The sequence below is a fragment of the Trachinotus anak genome, unplaced genomic scaffold, assembly GCF_046630095.1.
Source record: "Trachinotus anak isolate AG129_WGS33_773 ecotype Australia unplaced genomic scaffold, CSIRO_AGI_Tana_v1 ptg000001l, whole genome shotgun sequence".
In the NCBI taxonomy this organism is placed as follows: domain Eukaryota; kingdom Metazoa; phylum Chordata; class Actinopteri; order Carangiformes; family Carangidae; genus Trachinotus; species Trachinotus anak.
The window spans coordinates 6,446,817-6,469,128 of record NW_027273852.1 but is presented as its reverse complement, the minus strand read 5'-3'; the positions used below and the strand labels follow the sequence as shown (position 1 = coordinate 6,469,128).

The window sequence follows — 22,312 nt, the reverse complement described above, 5'->3', positions numbered from 1 at the left end:
ACCATTACATTGTTCCCATTGACCTGTGTTTGATAAACAGTCTTTGTTCAATCTTACCCAGATCATCAATGGATGTCCTGACGAATGCTGCTGATATGCTTCCTGATGGCTTTCCATTCTCCTCTGTGCTTAAAAATATCACCAGAGTTCTGGCCAATGAGTCTCAAGGTAACATTACAGTTCAGATCTACTGTCTCTCTCTCCGACTCTGGACATTTAGAGGCTTCTTGCAGCAAGGGCAGCTTTATAACGAGAAATGTGGACTCATTAGTTAAATGGCGAATCCCCAAATGAAGGATGCTTTATCCTTTCAGTTTCTCTGAATTAACTTTACCTACTGACTCCACAGTGAATTCCCTCCCACTCATGCTTGGTCTAATTGTCACTGTGCTGTGGAGCTCACACTGATACTGCAGCTTGTGTTTACATACCTGCTGTGACAGTATGTATGTATAAGTACAGTCTGCCAGCCTGTGCTGTTAAACGGTCACATAGCTTGGAACAGTGCCACCTTTTTCTCTGACCTTCATAGCTATTGTGAGACCACGGGAAGACGATAAAACGTTTTGTTAATGCTGTTGTTATTGTATACATGATTATAGTGCAGCATAATTCATTCTGAAGATATGAGGAATAAGACTTCACACCAGCTTAGCTTGAGCTCCCAAAGAGCCCAAGGCCATATGGCCCTTCTCCAGCAGAAAGCCACTCAGCACCTTTTTAAATCTCATTAGCAAAGTAGAATTCAATCACTTATCCTGTCCGCCCTCACTAAACGTCTCCCCTCGCACTCACACAAGTGGACATCTATGACCTCCATTTGATTGGCGCCTGTGCTTGTGTGATAATGTTTTTAGTGCATAGAATCACTTTGTAAGCAGGAGCAGCCTCACTTCGCTGCAAACATGCTCATGCACACACACAGTGAACTGTTGTAATTGCAAAGGCCTCTAGGTGTTGAGCACCCTGAAATTAAACATCACCATTGTCTAATTTTGGCCTAATTAAATATTCTGTCATCACATCTTCCTACCTGAGGTGGTGCCTTTCTTAGGGCTTGTCAGATGTGTTTTAATGCATGACAGCATCTAGTACTGCTGGCCCTTCTGGCCCCATCAGTCTCGCACTGGGCTTTACTTTAAGCACATCATTTGCTGCTCGCTGCCTGACGATGCTGCCCTGTAATGGTGTGAGTCGTAATGAAGCCCAGTGGGATGTCATGTTATTCCTTCACCTTACAGACCTTATTGCCCTCTTTTCCCTTTCCTGTCCCATCTTTCTGTCTAACTCTAATAACCTCTCTCACCCTCATTTTTTTCCCTCTCTCCTTTGCTTTCTCCTTCCCTTCACAGAGAACCTGATCCTCATGCAGCAGACCTTCCAAACAGTCACTGAACTCTTCCAAATTGGTGTGACAGACCCGCGATTCACAGAGAAACTTGGCCACCTGAGATCCCAGGTCTCTGCATTAACCCTACCACTTTTACACATTTATCATTTCATCAAAATGGGGATAAATGTACAACAGAATGTCTGAAAACACTGACAAGATAAAGTCTTTTAATGAGCAGAATTTTGTATTTAATACAATTTAAAAAGCTTTGATATTGCTGACCTCAGAGCTTCAATGTTAAAGTAATGTTAGACCCACTAATTTGTAGGCTGACAGTGATGCTGTTATGTTATTATTTGGTGCTCATGCCAGAAAAAGCAAAATCATAAATCCTCAAAGTATTAAATGTTTTGCTCAGACCTGAAGGGAAAGTCTGGATTTCAGAGTCACTGACAGTAAAACTTTTCAGAAAAACCTTCTTAATCAAATTCTTTAGTTGGAGTGGAGTTCTTTGAAGCAGTTTTTCTGCAGGCTGTAATCCCAAACGTAAATGAACAATCAATTAAAATATTCCCATGTTGCAGTTTATGACGAACCAACCAATCTTTGCTGTAAATGTGGGATCATGAGACTCAGCCAGAAACTCCTTACGATGCTTACCTGACTTACGTTTGTTATAGGTGTGCACCTTGGAGAATACGGAGTCTGTGCATCTATTGATGCAGTACCTCTCCATAGAGCCTGGTCAGCTGTGTCGCACTTTCCTGCCCAGCCTGCAGATCCTGGTTGAGAGTCTGATGATGAACACAGCCTCCATGACTGACGCCATCCTCCAGACCTTCATCGGAGATCCTAGCACATACGATGTCCACACAAACTGGTATTGGCATTGTCTTCGTCCTTCTTAGATGTTTTTTCTTCTGAAAGGCTTTCACAACAGTCTCACCCATGAGTAGATCAGTGATTCTCAAACTTGAGTCCCTGCAGGGAGGGCGTAGACAACCAGGGGGAAAAATATGGAGTGAAACTAAGTTGAATGAATATGATTTATGTAGGGAAAATTGAAGTGAACTTTCATGCCAAAAACAGTGTGAGAACTACTGGTGTAGAAATGTACCTCTCTTGTCCCTTTGGTATAATTTGCTAAAATGTACCAGAGAGCGGTCTGGGCTGTTGGACTTTATAGATCTCACCCCACAGGATTTAAAGGGTATTAAGGTTCCAGCTTGCTGTTGTTTGGAGCCAGTAGGCAATGTTTTGATGTGTTGGTTTAACTGAAGTTTCACCTTTAGCGTGCTGGATGCCTGGCAGCATTTTATTTTTATTGAAACAAGGGCAGGGGTAGTATATTTCCTGATTAAATTGCATTCATACCTGTGTGTGTATGTGTGTTTGTGTGCATGTGATTACAGGACATCTGTGTTGAGTCAAAGTTTGGGCTTTAACATCAGCAGCCTGAGCTCTCTCAACATTAACATCACCTCCCCAGGTGAGACATTTTTCTGTATCAGTATTTCTGTGTCAGCATGATGGAATGCAGATATTGTAATTGTGAATAATTATCACCATAGAAAAGGGAAGTGTATGTACAGATTATCTATTAAGAAAAACTGAGTCTATATCAATTTGTTTCCAAAAAATATATGTATACTGTAAGTTCTTTTCATCTGTTGATGTGGTTTGTCTTAATCCAAAAGCAAAACTGTCCAAAATTCTTATTCAAGGCTATGGTCACTTTTTATGTCCCTATTGAAATTTTGCAGGTCATAACAAAAGTGTAGAACTGTTCAGTCATTAAGAGAATCAAAAATGAGAGATGAGTATGAATATGTAATAACAGCAGTTGGCACCAATGCAAACATATAACAAAACATCAGTGGACATAAAACAAAACAAAGGATGTACAGCATATATACTGCATGCATACCAACACTAAAACAGTCCCTCCCCATTCACTGCCAGTGAGCTATACACACACTCATGTCTGCCTGCCACATCAAGGACTTGCGGTGTGTGAGTGAATAATGTGCAGTGTATTGAAGCTGCATCTAAGAATCAAGCATTTACAAGGTCAGGAGTGCATTTCAAAAAGGTTATGGTCACTTTTGTATTAAAAGAGTGCTGTGTGGTGTACTATGACTTGGGAGAATGCATTGGTGCCATTGCATTTGCATTGGTGCCAACAAGAACAAACCTTGTTTCCATAACAACCGACTACTCATTTCATCTCACCTGTTGCTCACTTGTGTCTGATGTTATCACTTTGCTCATTTGTTGATTATCTGACAATAATAGCTTATTACAGCTGCATATTTCTCCAATGTCACTTTATCCAGGGTTGTTGCTCTAGTAAACATTAAGCTCACTGTCTCCATTGTAACTGGCTGACTGAGGAAACATGTCGTTGAATGCTGAATACTCTCAGTATTCAGGTGTAGCTCCTTTTAAAGAAAAGTTGTCACAGAGGTTCTTTTCATACCAGCAATATAAGTATTCCCACTATTAAGAATGACAAGTGGCAAGGACAGGTAGAAGTAAAACATACACCTAGCGAAATATCAATTCGAAGAGGTATGTGCAGTAAAAGGAATGATGATACAATTAAAAGCTGTGTTTAAAATGGGAATGCCAGAGTCCAATACTTCAAGGTGCTGTCAGTTACTTAGGCTATGTCCACACTAATAAGTTTTCATTTTAAAAAGGGTTTGAAAATGAATATGATCGCCGTCCAGATGATTTTGTCAGAGCTCGTGTCAGAAACGATCTCCATCCATACCATCACACCTGAAAATGCTGACATACATGACCATTCATGTTCACTGGGCATGTGCAAGCTGGTGTAAACAGGACGTAGACTATGTACTCTCTGTGCAGTTGATTAGAGGCACAAAATACTATGAACGAGGAACGGCAAAGGCAGTTGATATTAGCAAATGTCATTAAAAAATAGGAAACCTACCCGTGAACACATTTGAGGCAGCTGTAGTAGCCAGTCTATGGTAGGGAATGTAATTGGAATACTATGAATCATGAAATATTATGAAAATACAGGAACTATATTTTTTTTTAAAAAGTATGGCTGGCACTTATATCACTTTATTTTCCAGGAGTGGTGACGGTCGGTGAGATGCTGCGAAATAAAACTGCCTTTGTTCTGGATGTTCAGCAACACGTGGATTTTGATCCAACAGCTCTGTACCTGCTGATGGGAACCATTCTACCAAACAACAATTTACAGGTGAGCCAGGTGTATCCTCATTATGTATCAACATACGGTAAGTGTGCAAGCAAACATTTAGTCACATCTTTAATGAAGCTGAGGACACAGAGTTGCTCAGATCCTGCAACTGTGTGCTGACTACTCACGATCCTAAATTCCTCAGCAAACAATATAGAACAAGGACCATGTTTTCACATCTGACCTGTTTGCAGGCTGTTGGGTTCAGCAGGCCCATCATAGTCTCTTTAAATGAGGTACTGTACTAATACAGCCTCAAAACTATGCCAAATTTCCCTGTTTTTAATTAGCATATTATGTAGACTTGCATCATTGCATTGTTTTTTTCATGAGGCTTAGATAGCCCATGTACTTTGCTTCCGGGCTGTGCTACATGGTGCAACTTATAGTAAATGTGACTTCACTTCGATAGGGAGAGAGCCCAGAAGGTGCATTTTGTAAAGTGAGCTTGTTCCATTTAATACAGTATCAATCAGACTAAAAAAAGAATGAAAGTGTTGACTTTACAGTACAATGGATACTGAATTACAGGCCTCAAAATCACTCAGCGGCTGGCCACTCTCCATGGACCATTTCTCTAGAGCTAGACATGATTTAGTGGAATAAAAGGCTGTCATCTGGAAGTCTTTCCTAGTACACTGCAGATTATGAAGCAAAAAGTGCAGAGAAAATCAGTTTAATTGAGTTTGTCAGCTGGAGGCAACACATTACTGTCTGCACTCTACACAGGTTAGTAAAATAACAACACTAAATGGAGTTGTAGCTGACCGGCGTGACTCATAAATGTCCTTTGGATTGGAACAAACACATTTCCATGGTTGCCAGCGTGAAGAACAGTTAGATCCGGTTGACCTTTTGTCCTTTCCCTGTTTTACCACTCCGAATTGTATCAATATGCATGTTTGATTACCTACCATCCTTGTATAAAAAGAGGTAAAACTGACCTGTCTTTACTAAATGGAGAACTTACACCCACCAGGTTCCAAATTGCCACACAGGGATTTGGAAGTCTGTGATGTGAATGTACTGTGAGCGCAGGGCTTGTGTTTATACCTGTCTTTAGTTTAGTGCCTGACATAGCTTCTCCTGTCCTGTTGCCAGATCCTGTCCTGGTTGGTAAACCTGCGTCAATGCAACTCCACAGCATCCATGAACATGAAAGAGACAGATGTGGCCATCTTGAAGGCCTTCTGCTCCCTGTCTGTTGAAGAGTGGTACACCTTTTCCCTGCTGATGGCTCGTCATGTCAATATGGAAAAATTCATCTACAGAGTAAGGCGGAGTCTTTTTGTCAGTAGAAAAATAACATGGTTGACACTCTTCAGTAGTTAATTACAATAGTAGAGTACCTTCATTTTGTTGAGAATGTGTGAATTGATGATTGCATATTGTTATGTAGTGGCTGAGCGACTGTAGAAGAAATTGCTTCCGTTGGGCAGTCACAATACATGTTTGATGCTGCAGTGCGTTTGAGGAACATGTGAGCCAGAGAGAAATGCTTTTGTGCAAGAAAATGTTTGTTTACTAGACAAAGCTTTCTCCGTCACGCCTTAAAAACAATTCTTTCATACTGTAACTGATGTTTTTCCATTTGATCTAAGACTGCAAACACTGTCCATCCCAAAAAACCCAAGTAGACGGCCCATATTTTTCAAGGAGCAGAACAGTTCTAGTCCCCTAGATGCAGTAATTAAAAAAAAATGTGTCAGATTGTTTCTTTAATAGATCTCGTTTCTATTTCAAGTGCGACATTTTCTCCTTTTAACCACAGAAAATATTCATTTGAGTTATTTTCATTCTAGATTTAATTTAATATGTACATAACGCTGTGCAACAGGGAGCACTGTTCGCTAATGTTATTTAATGATGACAAGTTAAAAAGAAAAAAAAGAAGATCTGAGATGTTCTTAAAATTGCTAACGCACAAACCCCTGCTTGTGTGCAGTGACAGTTGTGCTGGAGTTGAAACTCTTAAATAGCTGTGCCTGTTTCATGCATTTATTCTTTACTTTTCATTTTTCCCTACTGGACCTCTGCCAACCTACACGTTAGAAGGCTGTTAAACTAAATACAAATGCAATGCAACAAATACTAATTGGTTGACTGTGAGCTGTATTTGAAGCTGCACTGATCAAGGGATCAAATGACTGGCTGGGATGTAAAAGGCATTGTTCATAGTGAATAAAATTAGTTTCCCGCAGCTTTGTGGAGCGTTTTAGGATGTTTCAGATCATTGTTTGGCCCACTGTTTTAGTTCATTTGAATGCTTTCATAAGCATACTTCACAGACATAACAGGAAGTTTCCAGCTGAAAAGCTCAATACTGGTAGATAAACATATATAGCAACTAGCGACCCGCACTTTACTTCCTTTATTGTACACAAGTTCATATAGAAAAGTACAAACAAGTTGGCGACTAACTGTGTACCGCTGTGTACATAGTATTTTAATATTCCCCTAAGGAGTTGGTGGAGTTAAAAGTACGGTGAATATTGGACTTATCTATCAAGTGACTAGAAACAGAATTCTAAATGAATGCTAATGTTGCTCTGCATCTTGCTACCTGCTAACTATGTGGTACTGGTAATATAAATACTGGTAAAATACGGTGCAGTATGTAGTGAAACTGCAGATATCAGTGGGAGTGCTACTGTGTTAGCATCTTCAGTTGCTTTGTTGGATTTTATGGGAGCAACATTGCCCATACATGTAGTTATACATTGCAAGAGTTTACAAAATCAGAATTAGAACTGAAAAAAATCTGACAAACAAGGACTGGGTGTGGTTAATAATAGCCTCTAAAGTCACTGAGTAAATATCAGATAATACTTGCCTTTCTTTATTTGACTGAAACGGTCAAATTATTTCAATATATAATGAGACAAGGACGGAGAGGAAAAGGTCACAAATGCTTCAATATGATTAAGAGAGAAATGTGAAAGTGTGAGGGTATGAAACTTATGAGATATAGTCTTAGCAGAGCCCTTTTCATTTTGAGGAAAGGCTTTTTCTATTTAATCACTTCATTCAAATGATTGTTAGTTTGAAAGAGCAATTTGCTGTTGTCTTCCGTAACATGCAATCTATCAGGCTCTATAGAAGGATCTGCAAGTTAAAGCAATATATGAAAAAGCACACACTGTGTTGGACATGTGAACATAGTCAATGCACAAAAACAGCAATATGTTGATCTTTTACTTTCAGATGGTGTTGTCTGACGAAATGCAGAGCCTGGTGGGAGTTATGCTTCAGATGGCTGAAGTTATAACAGACATGATGAACAAAATTCTCCCTGCCATTGACCAACTGCAAAGCTACCTGCTCTCCATCCAAGACCTCAACCTGGTGGCCAACAACGAATTTAGCCAAGTGTGTACTCTATAATGTTGTACCTTGCACCTATGCACCTTACCAAAAAAGTCTTTTTGGTGCTCTGAAATATTCCTGTGACTCACTCGGCTGTGAACACAACACTGGTTCAGAAAAACATCAAACTGGTTTGCCGAAGCTTTTATGACAAATAATCAATGTTAAGACGATGAAAGTCTCAAGCTCTGTTTTTCTCCAGATGACCAGAGGACAGAGGAGCACCATCTCTAGCCAAGCTACATTCGTCACCCTATCTCGAGCGTTGTGCAATAATGGTATCCTGGCTCTGTTTGGAATCTCCAAACTCCCAGTCGCGGCGGAGTCAAGCCCGTCCTCCCCCAATGACCAGCAGAGGGAGGAGATGATTGAGAGGTTCAAGATTCCACGAAATGCCAGTATGTAGGGTGGAGGACAGATTTGGGGCTTTGTGTTCAAAATCAAATAACAACAGCCTTATCCTTTAAACTTAATAATCATCCTCAAGCTGTCTAAACATTACAAAAAAAAAAAAAATTCTTCTCTCTTCTTTCCTTGTGTAGCTCCCTTCTGTACAAACATGTACCTGGACATGGTCAATACCACAGGAGGAGCCATCGCCTGGGCCTTCCTCAAACCAATGCTGATGGGACAAATCCTGTACACCCCTGACACACCTGTCACCAGGGCCATAATGGAGAAGGTATACAGTACACATGGTGTAAATGAACACATGCAGTTAACTCCTCTGCCATTTAATCCACCCACTCACCAACGGATACTCAATCTGAAAGCCACAATATATTTTTATGTATTATTAAGTATTATTCACATAAAGTACCTCATATGGGACTGACTATATTAGACAGGCTTCCTGGCCAACCTGGTTAAACAATTTACCCACCTGTCTGCAGTCTGTGTAAATGACGGTGATCGCCCTTGTGCAAAGGCATCTCCAGTGTCTTTTCTTTTTCTTTGTTTTTCAGTTCAAACATCTCACAGTCAGCATGTATAGGGATTTAGTGCCTTCATGACCTTCATGAACTTTATGTTCTAAATCCTCCAAAATCCCTCACCTTTTTCAGTAGTTTTTGTCAGTGCTGTTCCTAGCTCTTGTAGGCTATACTTAAATATAGTTCTTCATGCACCCCCCACTGGCAAGTAGTCAGTAAGAATTGTACGTTTTCGGAGAGTATATGCAAATTTGTATGCACCACTGTCTTCTACTTAGGCTCTATTTTGTGGAAGTTTGACTTTGTTTATAGTATACAGCCACACACACACACACACACACAAACACACAAACACACAAACACAGCATCTTATGAAATCTTGCTGATACCCAGCCATTTCACATGTTCTCGTCCTTGTCCTAACCTTGCCCAGGCCAACGCCACCTTGCAGGAGTTTGCAAATCTGAGGAAGCACTCAAAAGACTGGATTGAATCCTCCAACTACATCCTGAAGTCGGCCGAATTGCTCAGCCACACTTTGCCAATGCTGCAGGTATGAAAACTCAGAGCTGCCTCCTGTATATCTGATTTTTGTAGCCAGCTCGCTGTTGTCTGAAAGTCTAGAGATAAACTTTGCAGTGGTCCTCAACAAGTTCCAGCATCTAAATCTTGATGTTGTGCATCATCTCTCCCACTCTCTCTCCCCTCCTGTCAGAATTCCCTCAGCAATTCCTTTGTGAAGAATTTCATTGAGATGCAGACAGACATCAATGTTGACGGAATGAAGGAGACGCTCAGCAGTTTCTGTGAGTGAGCATTTGAAGGTCTTACTTTTGTAAGCTGCAGATAGCAGGCTTGCCTTTATATTCCTCCCTCACTTCTTGTCTGTAAAATATCCACACTACCAGAAAATGGGGTTGCTCTTTAGGTTTATGGGAAGCATTACGCTCATTTCAACATGATTTTCTTAAGGTGTCTCTCCTTGATGAGATTATTCATGTCAGTCATGTCAAAGTCAGACCGCACAAGCTCTAACTTTGACATACAGGTTCTTAATTAGATTATCTTGTATTGTCAGACCGCATTTCTTTCCCAGTTAAGAGTTAACATAACAGGAGCAGTCACAACAAATATTGTTATTTTAATTTGGATTTACAGCGATCAAAGGTTAAATTGTACTTGACACTGTTCATTTCTTTCTTTCTTTTTCTAAAGCTAACATGACAGTGATGCTGGAGAAGAACAAACATGTACTGAACCAGATCACCACCTTGTCCACCCTGATGGTGGACCTCTCCTCCTGTATTAAGTTTGACCGTTACCGTGGCTACGACTCTGCCGAGGAGCTCAACAGTGTAGCTCAGGAACTTGCCAAAAATCGTGATCTCTACGCAAGTGAGTAGATGTTGGGCGTAATGGACAAGATTTTAAGTGAAAAGACCGGATTCACTACAGGTCGACATGCATCCAAGACCTGCAATGATTTCTAATCCGCTTGAGTCAATGTTCGTTTTTTTAATTTCTTGACAGCTGACTCATGCACACTGTAATACAAGTCTGTAAAAAAGATTTATGGTATTGATTAATCTTCTCACTAATGGGAATTACCCATTAGGTTTGTGCACATAACAAAGCACTACAGCCCAGTTTTACAAATACCCGTGTTGTTAGTTTGCCTTTCACTGTGCAGCAGTCCACTACTTTTTCTGGACTTTGTGGTAAGATTAGAGCAGTAGGTCCTATCTGTTGATAATGAGCTGAGTTGAGGACACTTTTTTTGAGATCAGACTCAGTACAACAGTATCTAGGACAAGGAACTCAGAAAGACTTTGATCTCTGATCTTTAAATGTTGCCCTTCAGAACAATGCAGTATGTATGCAGTGAGATGGTGCAATCTGTCTTTAAGGTGTCATCTTCAAGCTGCCAAAAGATGAGGACTCATCCAGGAAGCGCCAGACCAGGTCTACGTCCTCCTCTTCCTCCTCCACCACATCCTCCCTGCCCTCCCAAGTCAGCTACACTATCCGCATGCATATGGACAATGTGATGCGCACTGACAGAGTCCGGAACCCCTACTTTGTGAAGGACACTCACATCCTGGCCCGGCAGACTATGCGCTACAACCGGGGCTTTGTTTACCTTCAGGAAAACATCGATCGGGCTATCATTGAGACCCAGACTGGGCAGAGAGTCACAGAGCCAGCTGTCCAGCTGCAGCCCTTCCCTTATCCGTGCCATCTCCGTGATGAGTGAGTCCTCTAAATACATGGAAGAACACTGGCATACACACACATACATGGGAAAAACCACACGCAGAGACAGTATGAACATACTCCCTTATGAATGCATGCATGGAAACGTGAAATGATACACAATGTCCCTGAGTGGATGTACAGGCACTGATGTGGAATAAAGCATGCTCTCTCATTATTCATTTGCCACTTGGGTTCATTCACAGGAACCTTTCACATCATAATTGGCTCCGCACCCTGTGAATGAATATTCACCATTGTTGTGCATTCATTTTTGAAAACCATGCACGCATATACTCAGACACCCCGCAGGCCTTTAATATCCGTCTATGAAGAACACCACTCATCTTTCTAGTATAAATCCAACCCAACATGGGTTTGGAATTAACGTGTGCATCGAAACACAACACTATGTCCAATAAATCATGCTTGAACGTAATGCCTATGTTTGTGCTTGCCCTCAAGTGTGACTTAAGACAGTGCTGATATCTCATCTAAGAAACACCAGCGGGCCACTGTCTTTGGCTGGCTGCCTTCTGACCAGCTGTAAGATATGATGATCCTCGCCTCTCTGTCATTCTGATTTATTACACAACTCAGTTTCTGACACGATAGCTGTATAATATGGATGTGTAGTATTAAAAATTCCAAGCACTAAATTCCCACGTATCAGGCTCCAGATATGATTAGGTAAAGAAAATAAAATAAATAAAGAGGCATTTATTTTGTGAAGATAACACGAGGATCAGAACCTGACCCCCCCCCCCCCCCCCAACATCACTCTGCCACTCTGCATCTCTCTGTCAAGCCAGTGACTGAATGATAAGCCTTTTCATCTCCTGGTGTTGACAGTGATTGGATGTTAGGTTTTCTAGAAATTTGACTGACAATTGGCATCTCTGCATTCCCCAGATACCTGGAGGCCATCTCTTTTGTCTTCCCACTGATGCTGATGATAGCCTGGGTGCTGTTCGTGGCTGACTTTGTGAAGAAACTGGTGCATGAGAGAGAACTGAGGCTGCATGAGGTAAAGATGATCCAACCTGCCACTGTGTTTTTTGCATTGAACACAGACTTTTAGGCTGATAGGGTCCACCAGCTGTGTGAATCACTCATTGAAAAAATATAGATCGTATCTGAAGATGTAATTTGACTGTTAAATTGACTTTGTGACTTTCATTTTCACAACCTGTCACCGCTGTAAACTTTCACTGGTGATGAGAGAGCACAAAAACTCGTCTTTGCTTTTACTGACATTTGATTTTTTTCGCACCCATTTTTATTTTTCCTTGTTCCACAGTACATGAAGATGATGGGAGTCAACCCGCTCAGCCACTTCTTCGCCTGGTTCCTGGAGTGTGCCGCCTACCTGGTGTTGACCATCATCATCCTCACTATGGTGCTGAAGTTTGGCAGAATCCTGCCCAACAGTGATGGCTTCATCCTTTTCTTGTACCTCTGTGACTACGGTTTAAGCATCCTGGCCTTCAGTTACCTGATCAGCTCCTTCTTTGACAAAACCTACATTGCCGGCCTGAGTGGCAGCCTCCTTTACATCCTCTGCTTCTTCCCTTTCATCGTGGTCATCGCCCTGGAGACAAATCTCACCTTTTCCCAGAAGAGCGCTCTGGTGAGAAACATCTGAACCTCCTGTATCATTAGTCATGTATATTCAGCTACTATCATATGTGTAATAACTTAAAACACCGATAATGAAATTTGCTGTGGAAGATGCTAAGAATTGAATGAAGAGATAAGGAATGCAGACGGAGATATAATGTCACCTCACTTCATTCCAAAATGTTATTTACTCTATCCATCTTAGAAAGCAATTTTTCTGATATTATGATTCAAAGTATATTAGCATAGCTGTAAAAATGCCAGTTCCATTATGGATAAACAGTGGCTTTTGCCCTCAGTTGTTTTCCATTGTGAGGATTTATTGTTATTTTTTATTCAACATGACATCAGTGCACACATCTAAAGTCTTATTTGCCTTAAACAAAGTCCCTCATATCATGTCGAAAAATGCTTTTGGAATATATCACTTCATACTGCACAAAGATGTCAAGGGTGAAGATGAGCGGAATTACAGAAAGGCCTTGTGGAGACAAGAAGATATATTTTTTGATATTCTTTTTGCCTTGTTGCTTCTCTTTCTGCATCCTGTCTAATTTGTCTCTCGTTTTCCCACAGAGCTTGTTTTCCCCAACCTGTTTCAGTTACGCCAGTCAATATGTCTCTCGCTACGAGTCCCAAGGAGAAGGTATGAACATATAGAGGTCTGACTACCATCAAACAAGCCAACTGAGTCAGTGCAGAGCAACATGAAACTCCTCTTCTGTTTACTTCTATAGGGATTCAGTGGAGCAACTCATACACCTCGCCCATTGCTGGTGACACAGCCTCATTCGGTTGGCTGTGCTGGCTGATGCTGATCGACTCCATCCTCTACTTCATCATCGGGGCTTACATCCGTATGGTCTTCCCAGGTAAACCATAGCACTAAAAATCAAAGAAACTTTAAGTGAGCTTAGATCAAGAAGTCCTGATGCTCAGAATATATCAATGTTTTATTAAGCTATTGACTGATATTGTTTTGCAATTATGGTGATTTTTCTTTGTACTCTCACGGTGGTAATAAGACCTTTAAAATGTTCAGTGAAGTGTATATTGCCCGACCCCTAGTTGAAACAAATGCAGCAGTTTATGAATAGCTTGGCAAACTTCTCTTTAAATGGATTATCATGCATTAATGAGAAGTAACTGCTTCTTTTTTTTTACCTATCAGGAAAATATGGCATCCCAGCTCCATGGTACTTTCCCTTCAAAGCCTCCTTCTGGGCTGACTTATGCTGTTGCATTAAGTCAAAGAGTGACGTGGGCAGAGGACTCTTCTTCACCAACATCATGCAGAGAAACCAACCTGTCTTCTTTGACGACAAGGGAAAAGGTACAGAGAAAAAAACTGCGTTGTACTATCCTGCAGCAGATAACAATAAGTGATGCTGTCTCCTTTGGCATTGTGTTTTGAAGCAAGAACACAATGTCTTCCCTTTCATGGTCTGTCACTTTTTTCTAACCCCGATGCATCACGACATTTATATTTCTCCCTCACTCTTCATTTAACTCCAGTCCCCTGTTAGTTTGATTTACAGGTTTCCTTTGTCTCCATGTTTCCCTCAGGACAGAGCACTCTTTCCTCCCAGGGCGGTGAGGATTTCTCAAAGCTCCCTGTGGGCGTTGCCCTCCACGGTCTCAGCAAGATCTATGGTGACCGAGTAGCCATTCAAAACCTTAATGTTTCCTTCTACGAGGGCCATGTCACCTCCTTGCTTGGTCACAATGGAGCTGGCAAGACCACCACCATGTACGGGTGGCATAATTTTTCCCAGTTTTCATTATATCAGCATGTTCTAAGATGAATACAAATGCATTTCGTCCATTCATATATTGTGTGCGGTGTCATTTGAATTTAATTTGTGGATCCCTTTAATCATCTCAAGGGTTTGCTGCTGACAGGGAGATTGTTTTGTCCAAATCTGGCACAGCAAATGAACCGTGGTGGAGCTTAGCCTGATGGGTCTTCATCAACGGAGCACTTACATTTACATTTTAAATGTGACTCATTTTGCTTATGCTCTTATTCAGAGCAACATGCAATAAGTGCAGCAGCAGAATAAGATTTAGCAGTGCTGAAAACAAGCAACACCGAGACTGAATTTCTTGCCCTGTAATATTCCTGTGCCCAACAAATCATTTAAGATGAAAGTGCTGATGAAAAAGTACAAAAAAATATAAAATGGAACAAAAAGAAAAAGCATTTTCAACCTTTTGTGTCCCAGGTAGTAAATATGAGCAAAAATAATTGGAAAAACTAGATGACTATAGAGTGTGTTTGATTTATATTTGAATCTTTTCTCAATTATGACACATGAAATAACCAAAAAAACTTCTCTGAGATGATGGTAAAATATTCCACGTGAGCTGAGCCAGAATCAACTGGTGACATTTGGAGTGACAAATCTGTCACTCTAGTATTGTGCCTAATTTCATACACAGTGTTGCTCTGTGCTTAGGTCTCTCCTGACTGGCCTTTTCGCCCCATCATCCGGCACAATAGAGGTGTACGGCCAGGACATGCAGACCAACATCGATGATGTCCGCAAGGGGCTGGGCGTCTGCATGCAATACGATGTCCTCTTTGACCACATGACCACTAAGGAGCACCTGCTGCTGTACGGCCAGATCAAGGCCCCACAATGGTCACGCAGGGAACTGCATGAGCAAGTCCGAACGTAAGTAATCAATCATCTAGTAGTGCAGAGAGCATCCTCAATATATCAAAATCACTGTGTCTTTCAGATGATATCAGGGGTTGTGCATGATGTAGCGGTGCCATTTTATCTCTCATGCTGGTTGGCTATACAACCTGATATCAAAAAAGAGTGTCCTTAGGTCAGTCAATGGCATAGTATTCCAATAAAAAGGAAATATAGACAGAGGCTACAGCAGTGAGCATTAGCCAGTGCTCAAAACCACAGGTTACACAGGTGAAAGTAAGAAAAGGTCCAAGTTAGGTCAGATATGGTCGTCATCGAACAGATTTTATGATTCTACTTGCTGTAATTTACAGGTGTCTGGGCCTTGGTGCCAGAATTCTAGTCTGTGGTAAGGAGACAATAATTGTTAACTTAAGCATCTCAAGACCTATGAAATGACTCAGGCTCATGTTTTCCATAAGAATTACATAATATTTTATTTTATCACATTTTGTTCCTTTGCATCTTTTTGGATAAGCTTAGGGGAGCAAGTATGAGAAAAATCATTTTTCATACTGTGGCATCATTAAGCTGCAAGTTTAACCCCCAGTTGCATCATGAGAGTATTTCTGGAGGCTTTCTGCATGACAAGAGGAGCAGTAATAAGCCTGACCCCACAGGCAAGGAACTGTACCTCTCCTCTGGTTCTTGTAATGAAGAATGCCTGGGTAGCTGATGGAACTGATGGAAGTATAACTCAGGAACTGGGTTGTAATGCATGGAAACAGTATGTTAACATCAGCTCCGTGTTAAATGTGTTTCATTGACTCCCCTACCAGGATCCTAGAGGAGACAGGCATGTACGCTCACAGACACAAGCGGGTGGGCACCCTGTCGGGTGGCATGAAGCGCAAGCTGTCAATCTCCATCGCCTTCATAGGGGGCTCTCGCTTGGTAGTTCTGGATGAACCCACCACAGGAGTCGATCCTTGCTCCAGGCGCAGCATCTGGGACATTGTTATCCAGCATAAGAAACGTGAGTGTCTCAGAAACACACACACACGCATTGAACATTTATAAAGGCATTCCTGTTAATTTGAGTTCACCAACTCTCCACTGAACCCCAAGCTACAGCTACTTGACTGCTATTATTACTCTTACCACAGACCATATAATGATGATAATAATAGTAAGAAGAAGCACAGGAAGAAATAGCAGAAGAGGAAAAAAGAACAGAACAAAGTGAGAAAAGTACTGTCTCTTTTTATGTCATGCAGGGTCCCGCAAGGCTTGATACTTGGCTCGATTTTATTCACTTTGTATCTGCCACCCCTTGGCCATATTATTTGCCACTTCAATACATTCTACCATCGTTACTGTGATGACTCCCAGTCGTATGTCTCGTTTATCCCTAAAATTTTTAACAATCTGGATTCCCTGCACTGCTGCCTTGCTGCCATCAAAGAGTAGATGCCTCCAACGTCTTGCAACTGAATACTGATAAAACTGAAGCTCTGGTAATTGGTCCTGATCATATTTCTTACAGTGTCACCCCCCACATTTGGACCACTGACAGCTAACTTAAAACATTCTGGAAAGAAATCGAGTAGATCAGAAGTATTCATATAAATCAGAGATATTGCCACTGAAACTAGTGCTACCCAGAAACATTGCCGTGCAACTTATCCTCACCCTCATTTCCTCTTGCCTTTTCTCCTGTAAATCATTTTTACCTGCCTCAGTGAGGCAGCAGTTACCTGTCTGTAATTGGTGGAGATTCAAGCAGCAATGCTTCTGACAAACATAACTTTCCAGTCCTGGCTGAATCAAACTGGCTGAATTACAAAGCTTTAAAAACTAATTGATTTTTTATAAATTAGTATGTTACTTTGTTTTATTTCTCTGTTTGATTACTCTCCTGTTGTGCTTTATTGTATTGTATTTTATGTGCACCTCTACAGCACCTTGTAACTCTGTTTTTTAAAGGTGCTTTAGAAATCAAGTTTACTTACTTACTCACTTATGTAACATCCAGGAAGCAAGTAACATTGAAAAAAACATTTAAAAAAAAAATTATTATCAGCCTAATAGTTGTACAAAAATACTGAAATTCACATTGCACACACTCAATGCACATGTTGCAAACTCTTGCTCAAGTGTTTTCCACTGAAGTTGCTGGAACCCTGTAGGGCTTTCCCTTGCTCAAGCTTCCTGGTTTAAGTTTAGCATATAATTATTCTAAAATAAATCCAGAAGTACTTTTTCTTTAGGCTCTCTTCGGGGAGCGGCAGTAATGGCAGGGAGACTGCTAAATGTCATATAATTGTAGATGTAGAAAATATCCTGTCTAATTGGCCCTGTCTCAGATGTTTGGTGCCAGGGGAAGCTATTTCAAAGTAAACTTTCTGCATCGCTTGCTGGTTATGCGCCTGTTTCTCTGATGATTTGTGTGTATATGATGGAGCTTGCATAAGGCTTTGTAATGCCTGGATTTTGGCTTGTTTATTTGAATGTGTGTATTGTGTGCATGTTTGTGGCCATCATTATGAGACCAAAATGTACTCACTAGCAGAGGAAAAAACCAAAATAATTTTGCCAAAAGACATCTAAATATTGCTTCTGTGCTGTTCTTTCACTCTAGAAACTCATTCAAAGCTTCACTGAATAGCTTGGGTATTAAACATAATTTTACTATGTGCACTTCATGTAATACAGATCCTTAATTGTTACACCTTTACCTGTATCTGGGTTATAGTTGTTGTAGTAATTAAGTAATAATGCACATACAAATGCGTGTATGTCTACGTGTCGTCTCAGATCGCACCATCATCATGTCTACCCACCACCTGGATGAGGCCGAAGTGCTGAGCGACCGCATCGCCTTCCTGGAGAGAGGAGGGTTAAAATGCTGTGGATCCCCCTTCCACCTGAAAGACAAGCTGGGTCAGGGTTACAAACTCACCCTCACCAAGAAGGTAACGACCATATTTGACTAAAGCACTGTAGATTGTGTTGTTGACTTTGTTTTCCACAGCACAAAATTACCATGACAATCATTTTTCCTTTTTTATGTTAAGAGACTTTTCTTTTTTTTTTAAAACATTCCAATAATCTATGTTTCCCCAGCAGACCAGTGTTTCCAGAGCTCTGTGTGAGATTGAGTGATTGTAGGTCATAACATTGATTTAATATCATATCTCTGATGCATTTTATGTTCTCTTCACAGTGAACCATCTTGGACAATGCACAACCAGTTGAAACATTTCACAGTGCATTATAATGGCAGCTTACTCATGTGAAAATGAAATCTAGGTTTTATCTCTGCAACATAATGCAACCGTGTGAATTGTATCACATATACTGGAAAAACTGCTAGATGGACTAAATCCCTGCACAAATGATTCTGTGCTGACTGCTGCAAATGTCCTCATACTTTTTGTTCAGCTCTCTTCCCAGTGTTTGGTGGCGTTTTGGCTTATCCTCATGAATAAATAAGTGAAAATAAGTCTTTTTAATGAGTTAGATGTGTACTTTTTTGGCAAAAAGATTTGTCTGAGGTCATCAAGTCCCCTTTTAATTATGCCGGCCATATATTTGGGTCAAAACCAAAGTTTCTGTCAGTAACAGGATGTAACTGAACAGTTTCTTTTCTATTTCAGGCTTCATGTCCTCCGTGTCTATCTGTTTCAAGGATCTATGCTAGTGCGCAGTCATTCAAACAACCTCTCAGATAGTGTCAAACTAGATGTGCTGCCAGTTTCCGGTCTATCTCATTCTTAAAAACAAAGTCAGATGACTTGTTTTAACAATGCTTTAATAAAAACATTTTATAGTGAAGGGTTCTTACAAATGTGGATAATCCTAGTGAACTGCTGTTACTCAATATACTATGAGAATCAGTAATAGATGATGCTCTTATTGGAAGAATGGTAGAGCAGAGCAGATAAAGTGAATGTGCAAAGTAAATCTATGTAATGTTGAAAATAAAGCATGTCATTATCTCTTCCTGCTTTTCTATGTGCAGATGCAAAGCCTGGAATCTGAACAACTTGACAACGCTGAACTAAAGGCATTTATCCAAGCCCATGTACCTGAAGCACGACTGAAGGAGGCCCAGGGTGGTGACGTGGTCTACTCACTGCCCCCCTTCACCTCATCCAGTGCCTCCGCATACCGCTCCCTGCTGACCGCACTGGACTCCAACCTGGACGACTTGCAGCTCGGGGGCTATGGTATCTCTGACACTACCCTAGAGGAGGTATGCTCCCACACGCCCACAAACAAAGACAAAGGTTTAAACTGCAGTCAAAGTGGAGAAAAAAACATGTAGAGCTGCTGAGGTACACTTGCTGTAAATTCCCTTTGCAAATGTGCCAGTGCCCCTAAACTTTATCATACAGACATGTAAACATGTCATAAACCATGAAATGATATTAGATAGACTCTCTGACAAACACAGATGTTAATGTTTGGCTTTTATCTCTGTAGGTGTTCCTCCAGTTGACTCATGGAAACACAGAAGCTGGGCCTGAGAACGCCCCCCTGTCTATCTCAGAGACAGTCTCTGACACAGGATCTATTGACAGCTTCCCTTCAGACCCCAGTGAAAGCTTCGGTGACAAGATCAGTGAGTTCCTCCTTTGCTCGGTCCATCCCTCCTTTCTATTTTTTTTGTCTGCACACAGTATTGAAATGCTGAAACATTCTTTTTTTTCCTGTTTTTTATGTTATACTTTCAATTTTCATTCTTGACATGAAATAATTGACCATTACTTTACTGAGCTGCTCTGTTTCTACAGCTCCTACAATTGGGACACCCTTCTTGCCATCTTTTGTGATATTATCTACCTGTTAACCTTTAGCTCAGTGTGCCTCAGAGAGAAACAGCAGGCCTCATTAAGCCAGGAAGACAGTAAGAAAGTATGTGCGTCAGTGCAAAACTGATTAAATATCTCCATTTCCTCTCCTATGTATCTTAGAGCTCACTAGTTCATCCATGATGCAGGGCATGACCCTGGCCTGGCAGCAGATGGTGGCCATACTGATCAAGAGGTTCCACCACAGCCGCAGAGACTGGAAGGGCCTGATCGCCCAGATCCTGCTTCCTGTTCTGTTTGTGGTGTTTGCAATGGGCCTGGGCTCCATCAGGAGCGATCTGCGGCACTATCCTGAGCTGGAGCTGAGCCCCGCCCTCTACAAGATCGGACCCAGCTACTCTTTCTTCAGGTCAGTTCTAATGGCAGTGAGCACTGGGAGGGAAGGACACAGACATAAACACAGTGAGGCTAATCAGCTTGTCTTTACACAAAGCATTTTTGGAGCCATTCAACTGAGCTCTGAGGCTTTGCTCTTTTATTTCACTTCATTTGGCAAGGTCAGAACAATGCCACAGTGTTGTGCCTTGTCCAGGCAAATGTTGAATCTGTAAACACGGTGAATTATGGCAAAGGCTAGAGTCAAAAGTGCAAATCAGGTGATATCTCATACATAACAGAACTGGTTTGTGGCAAAGTTTGGAGGATGATGATGATCACTATGATGAAACAGTACAGTAGAGGGGCTAACTGCAACACCCCTGTCTGATTTTGATAAAAACTTTGATGAGGGGATGATGCACCTCATTTACTTGATTGGGTTGTTGGGTGCCTGCATCAGTTGTGCAGAGGGAGGGGGGCAACACGTCTCACTTGTTAGAAAAGGAATGTGAAGCTGTAGTTAGTTGAAGGGCAGATGGACCTTGAGGACAGGGAGGAGTGAGAGAGACTGTGAGCAAGATCAAAGTTGGCGAGATTAAGAGTGTCAGGAGGTTGCAGGATGTCTTCATTGTTGACAAGTGCTGTTGTTTGATCAAGGGAATATGTAGCACGGGAGAAAATGCTGAGGTGCCAATCCATATCAAAGACTGGATCGACATTCAACCCAGCTCTCCTTAGCCCGATATACAAAAGAGATTGAAAAATGATATTAATTTATTTATTATTGATGAGATCAGTGTTGGAGCTGAGGGGTGGGTGCTGATAAATTAAGTTATAACCAGTTAAGGGTCAAATATGCTTCAGTCTTCTGTTATTATGACTATAGATTGTGACGCTAGAGTATTAAATTTCATGAACTTTCTCTGAGTTTTCTTACTTAGCCTTCATGAACAATGTGAATGAAATGATCACTGCATTTATTTATGAGTATACACCTAATTGCATCAAAAGCCACGGAGAGCTCAAATAAAAGCAGTCCACTTAAACATAAAATGTAAAGTCTGTCCAGCCCCTCACAGTAAACATGTTATATTCGAATTGCTGATCATTCGGTCATGATATTGACAGTGTTGTGAGGTAGGAACCTGAGTAAATTAAGCCAGATTTCTAAGTAAAGCTGGATAAATGCTAACCTTGAAGTTAAATTCTTCATAAAACAACAGAAGCTATGTCTGTCTGCTGATGCTGTCTAAGAGCTTATGACACAACCTTTTGTGTTTCTACATTATTATGAAATGTACAGTATGCTTGTTATGCTTGTTTGTTATGCTTGGATCAAGGTTGACTTGTTGTTTTCTGGCTCCACAGTAACCAAAATCCCAACTCCAGGCAGCTGGTGGACACCATGATGTCATTCCCTGGGATCGATAATGCCTGCTTCAACAAGTCTAACTCGTACGTGATCGCTTCTCAAAAGCCAGCTGCTATTTTTTCCTGGAGGGGATGGATTTGTCAGTAATAATCTGGACACCTGTGCTCAGTTTCTCGATACGTTCCACCCTTTTCCACACGTAGAGTGTTTTCATGTTTCACTCATTGTCATTCTTTTCATGCCTCCTCCCTCACCTTGTTTCATTTTACTTGTCTGTCTCCCTCCAATTCCCTCAGCTCTCTCTCTGGTCTCTCTCATGTCCCTCCTCTCAATTTTTCCTTCCTGCTCAGCTCGACGTATG

General features: G+C 41.2%; 1 protein-coding gene across 1 annotated transcript in view; it reads left to right on the top strand.

The window, feature by feature from the left end:
* The window catches only part of abca12 (ATP-binding cassette, sub-family A (ABC1), member 12), a 62,814-nt gene that overhangs the window by 22,151 nt on the left and 18,351 nt on the right, over positions 1-22,312 (top strand). The window contains exons 28-53 of the mRNA XM_071459989.1: positions 62-168; positions 1,353-1,459; positions 2,014-2,213; positions 2,746-2,822; positions 4,441-4,571; positions 5,673-5,843; positions 7,776-7,940; positions 8,140-8,335; positions 8,480-8,619; positions 9,303-9,422; positions 9,585-9,675; positions 10,085-10,264; positions 10,777-11,119; positions 12,035-12,149; positions 12,423-12,752; positions 13,319-13,388; positions 13,480-13,614; positions 13,914-14,075; positions 14,309-14,492; positions 15,202-15,420; positions 16,224-16,420; positions 18,202-18,359; positions 19,409-19,642; positions 19,873-20,011; positions 20,364-20,610; positions 21,948-22,034. Coding sequence (XP_071316090.1) covers positions 62-168; positions 1,353-1,459; positions 2,014-2,213; positions 2,746-2,822; positions 4,441-4,571; positions 5,673-5,843; positions 7,776-7,940; positions 8,140-8,335; positions 8,480-8,619; positions 9,303-9,422; positions 9,585-9,675; positions 10,085-10,264; positions 10,777-11,119; positions 12,035-12,149; positions 12,423-12,752; positions 13,319-13,388; positions 13,480-13,614; positions 13,914-14,075; positions 14,309-14,492; positions 15,202-15,420; positions 16,224-16,420; positions 18,202-18,359; positions 19,409-19,642; positions 19,873-20,011; positions 20,364-20,610; positions 21,948-22,034 — 4,305 coding nt within the window. The remainder of the gene's footprint in view (positions 1-61; positions 169-1,352; positions 1,460-2,013; positions 2,214-2,745; positions 2,823-4,440; positions 4,572-5,672; positions 5,844-7,775; positions 7,941-8,139; positions 8,336-8,479; positions 8,620-9,302; positions 9,423-9,584; positions 9,676-10,084; positions 10,265-10,776; positions 11,120-12,034; positions 12,150-12,422; positions 12,753-13,318; positions 13,389-13,479; positions 13,615-13,913; positions 14,076-14,308; positions 14,493-15,201; positions 15,421-16,223; positions 16,421-18,201; positions 18,360-19,408; positions 19,643-19,872; positions 20,012-20,363; positions 20,611-21,947; positions 22,035-22,312) is intronic.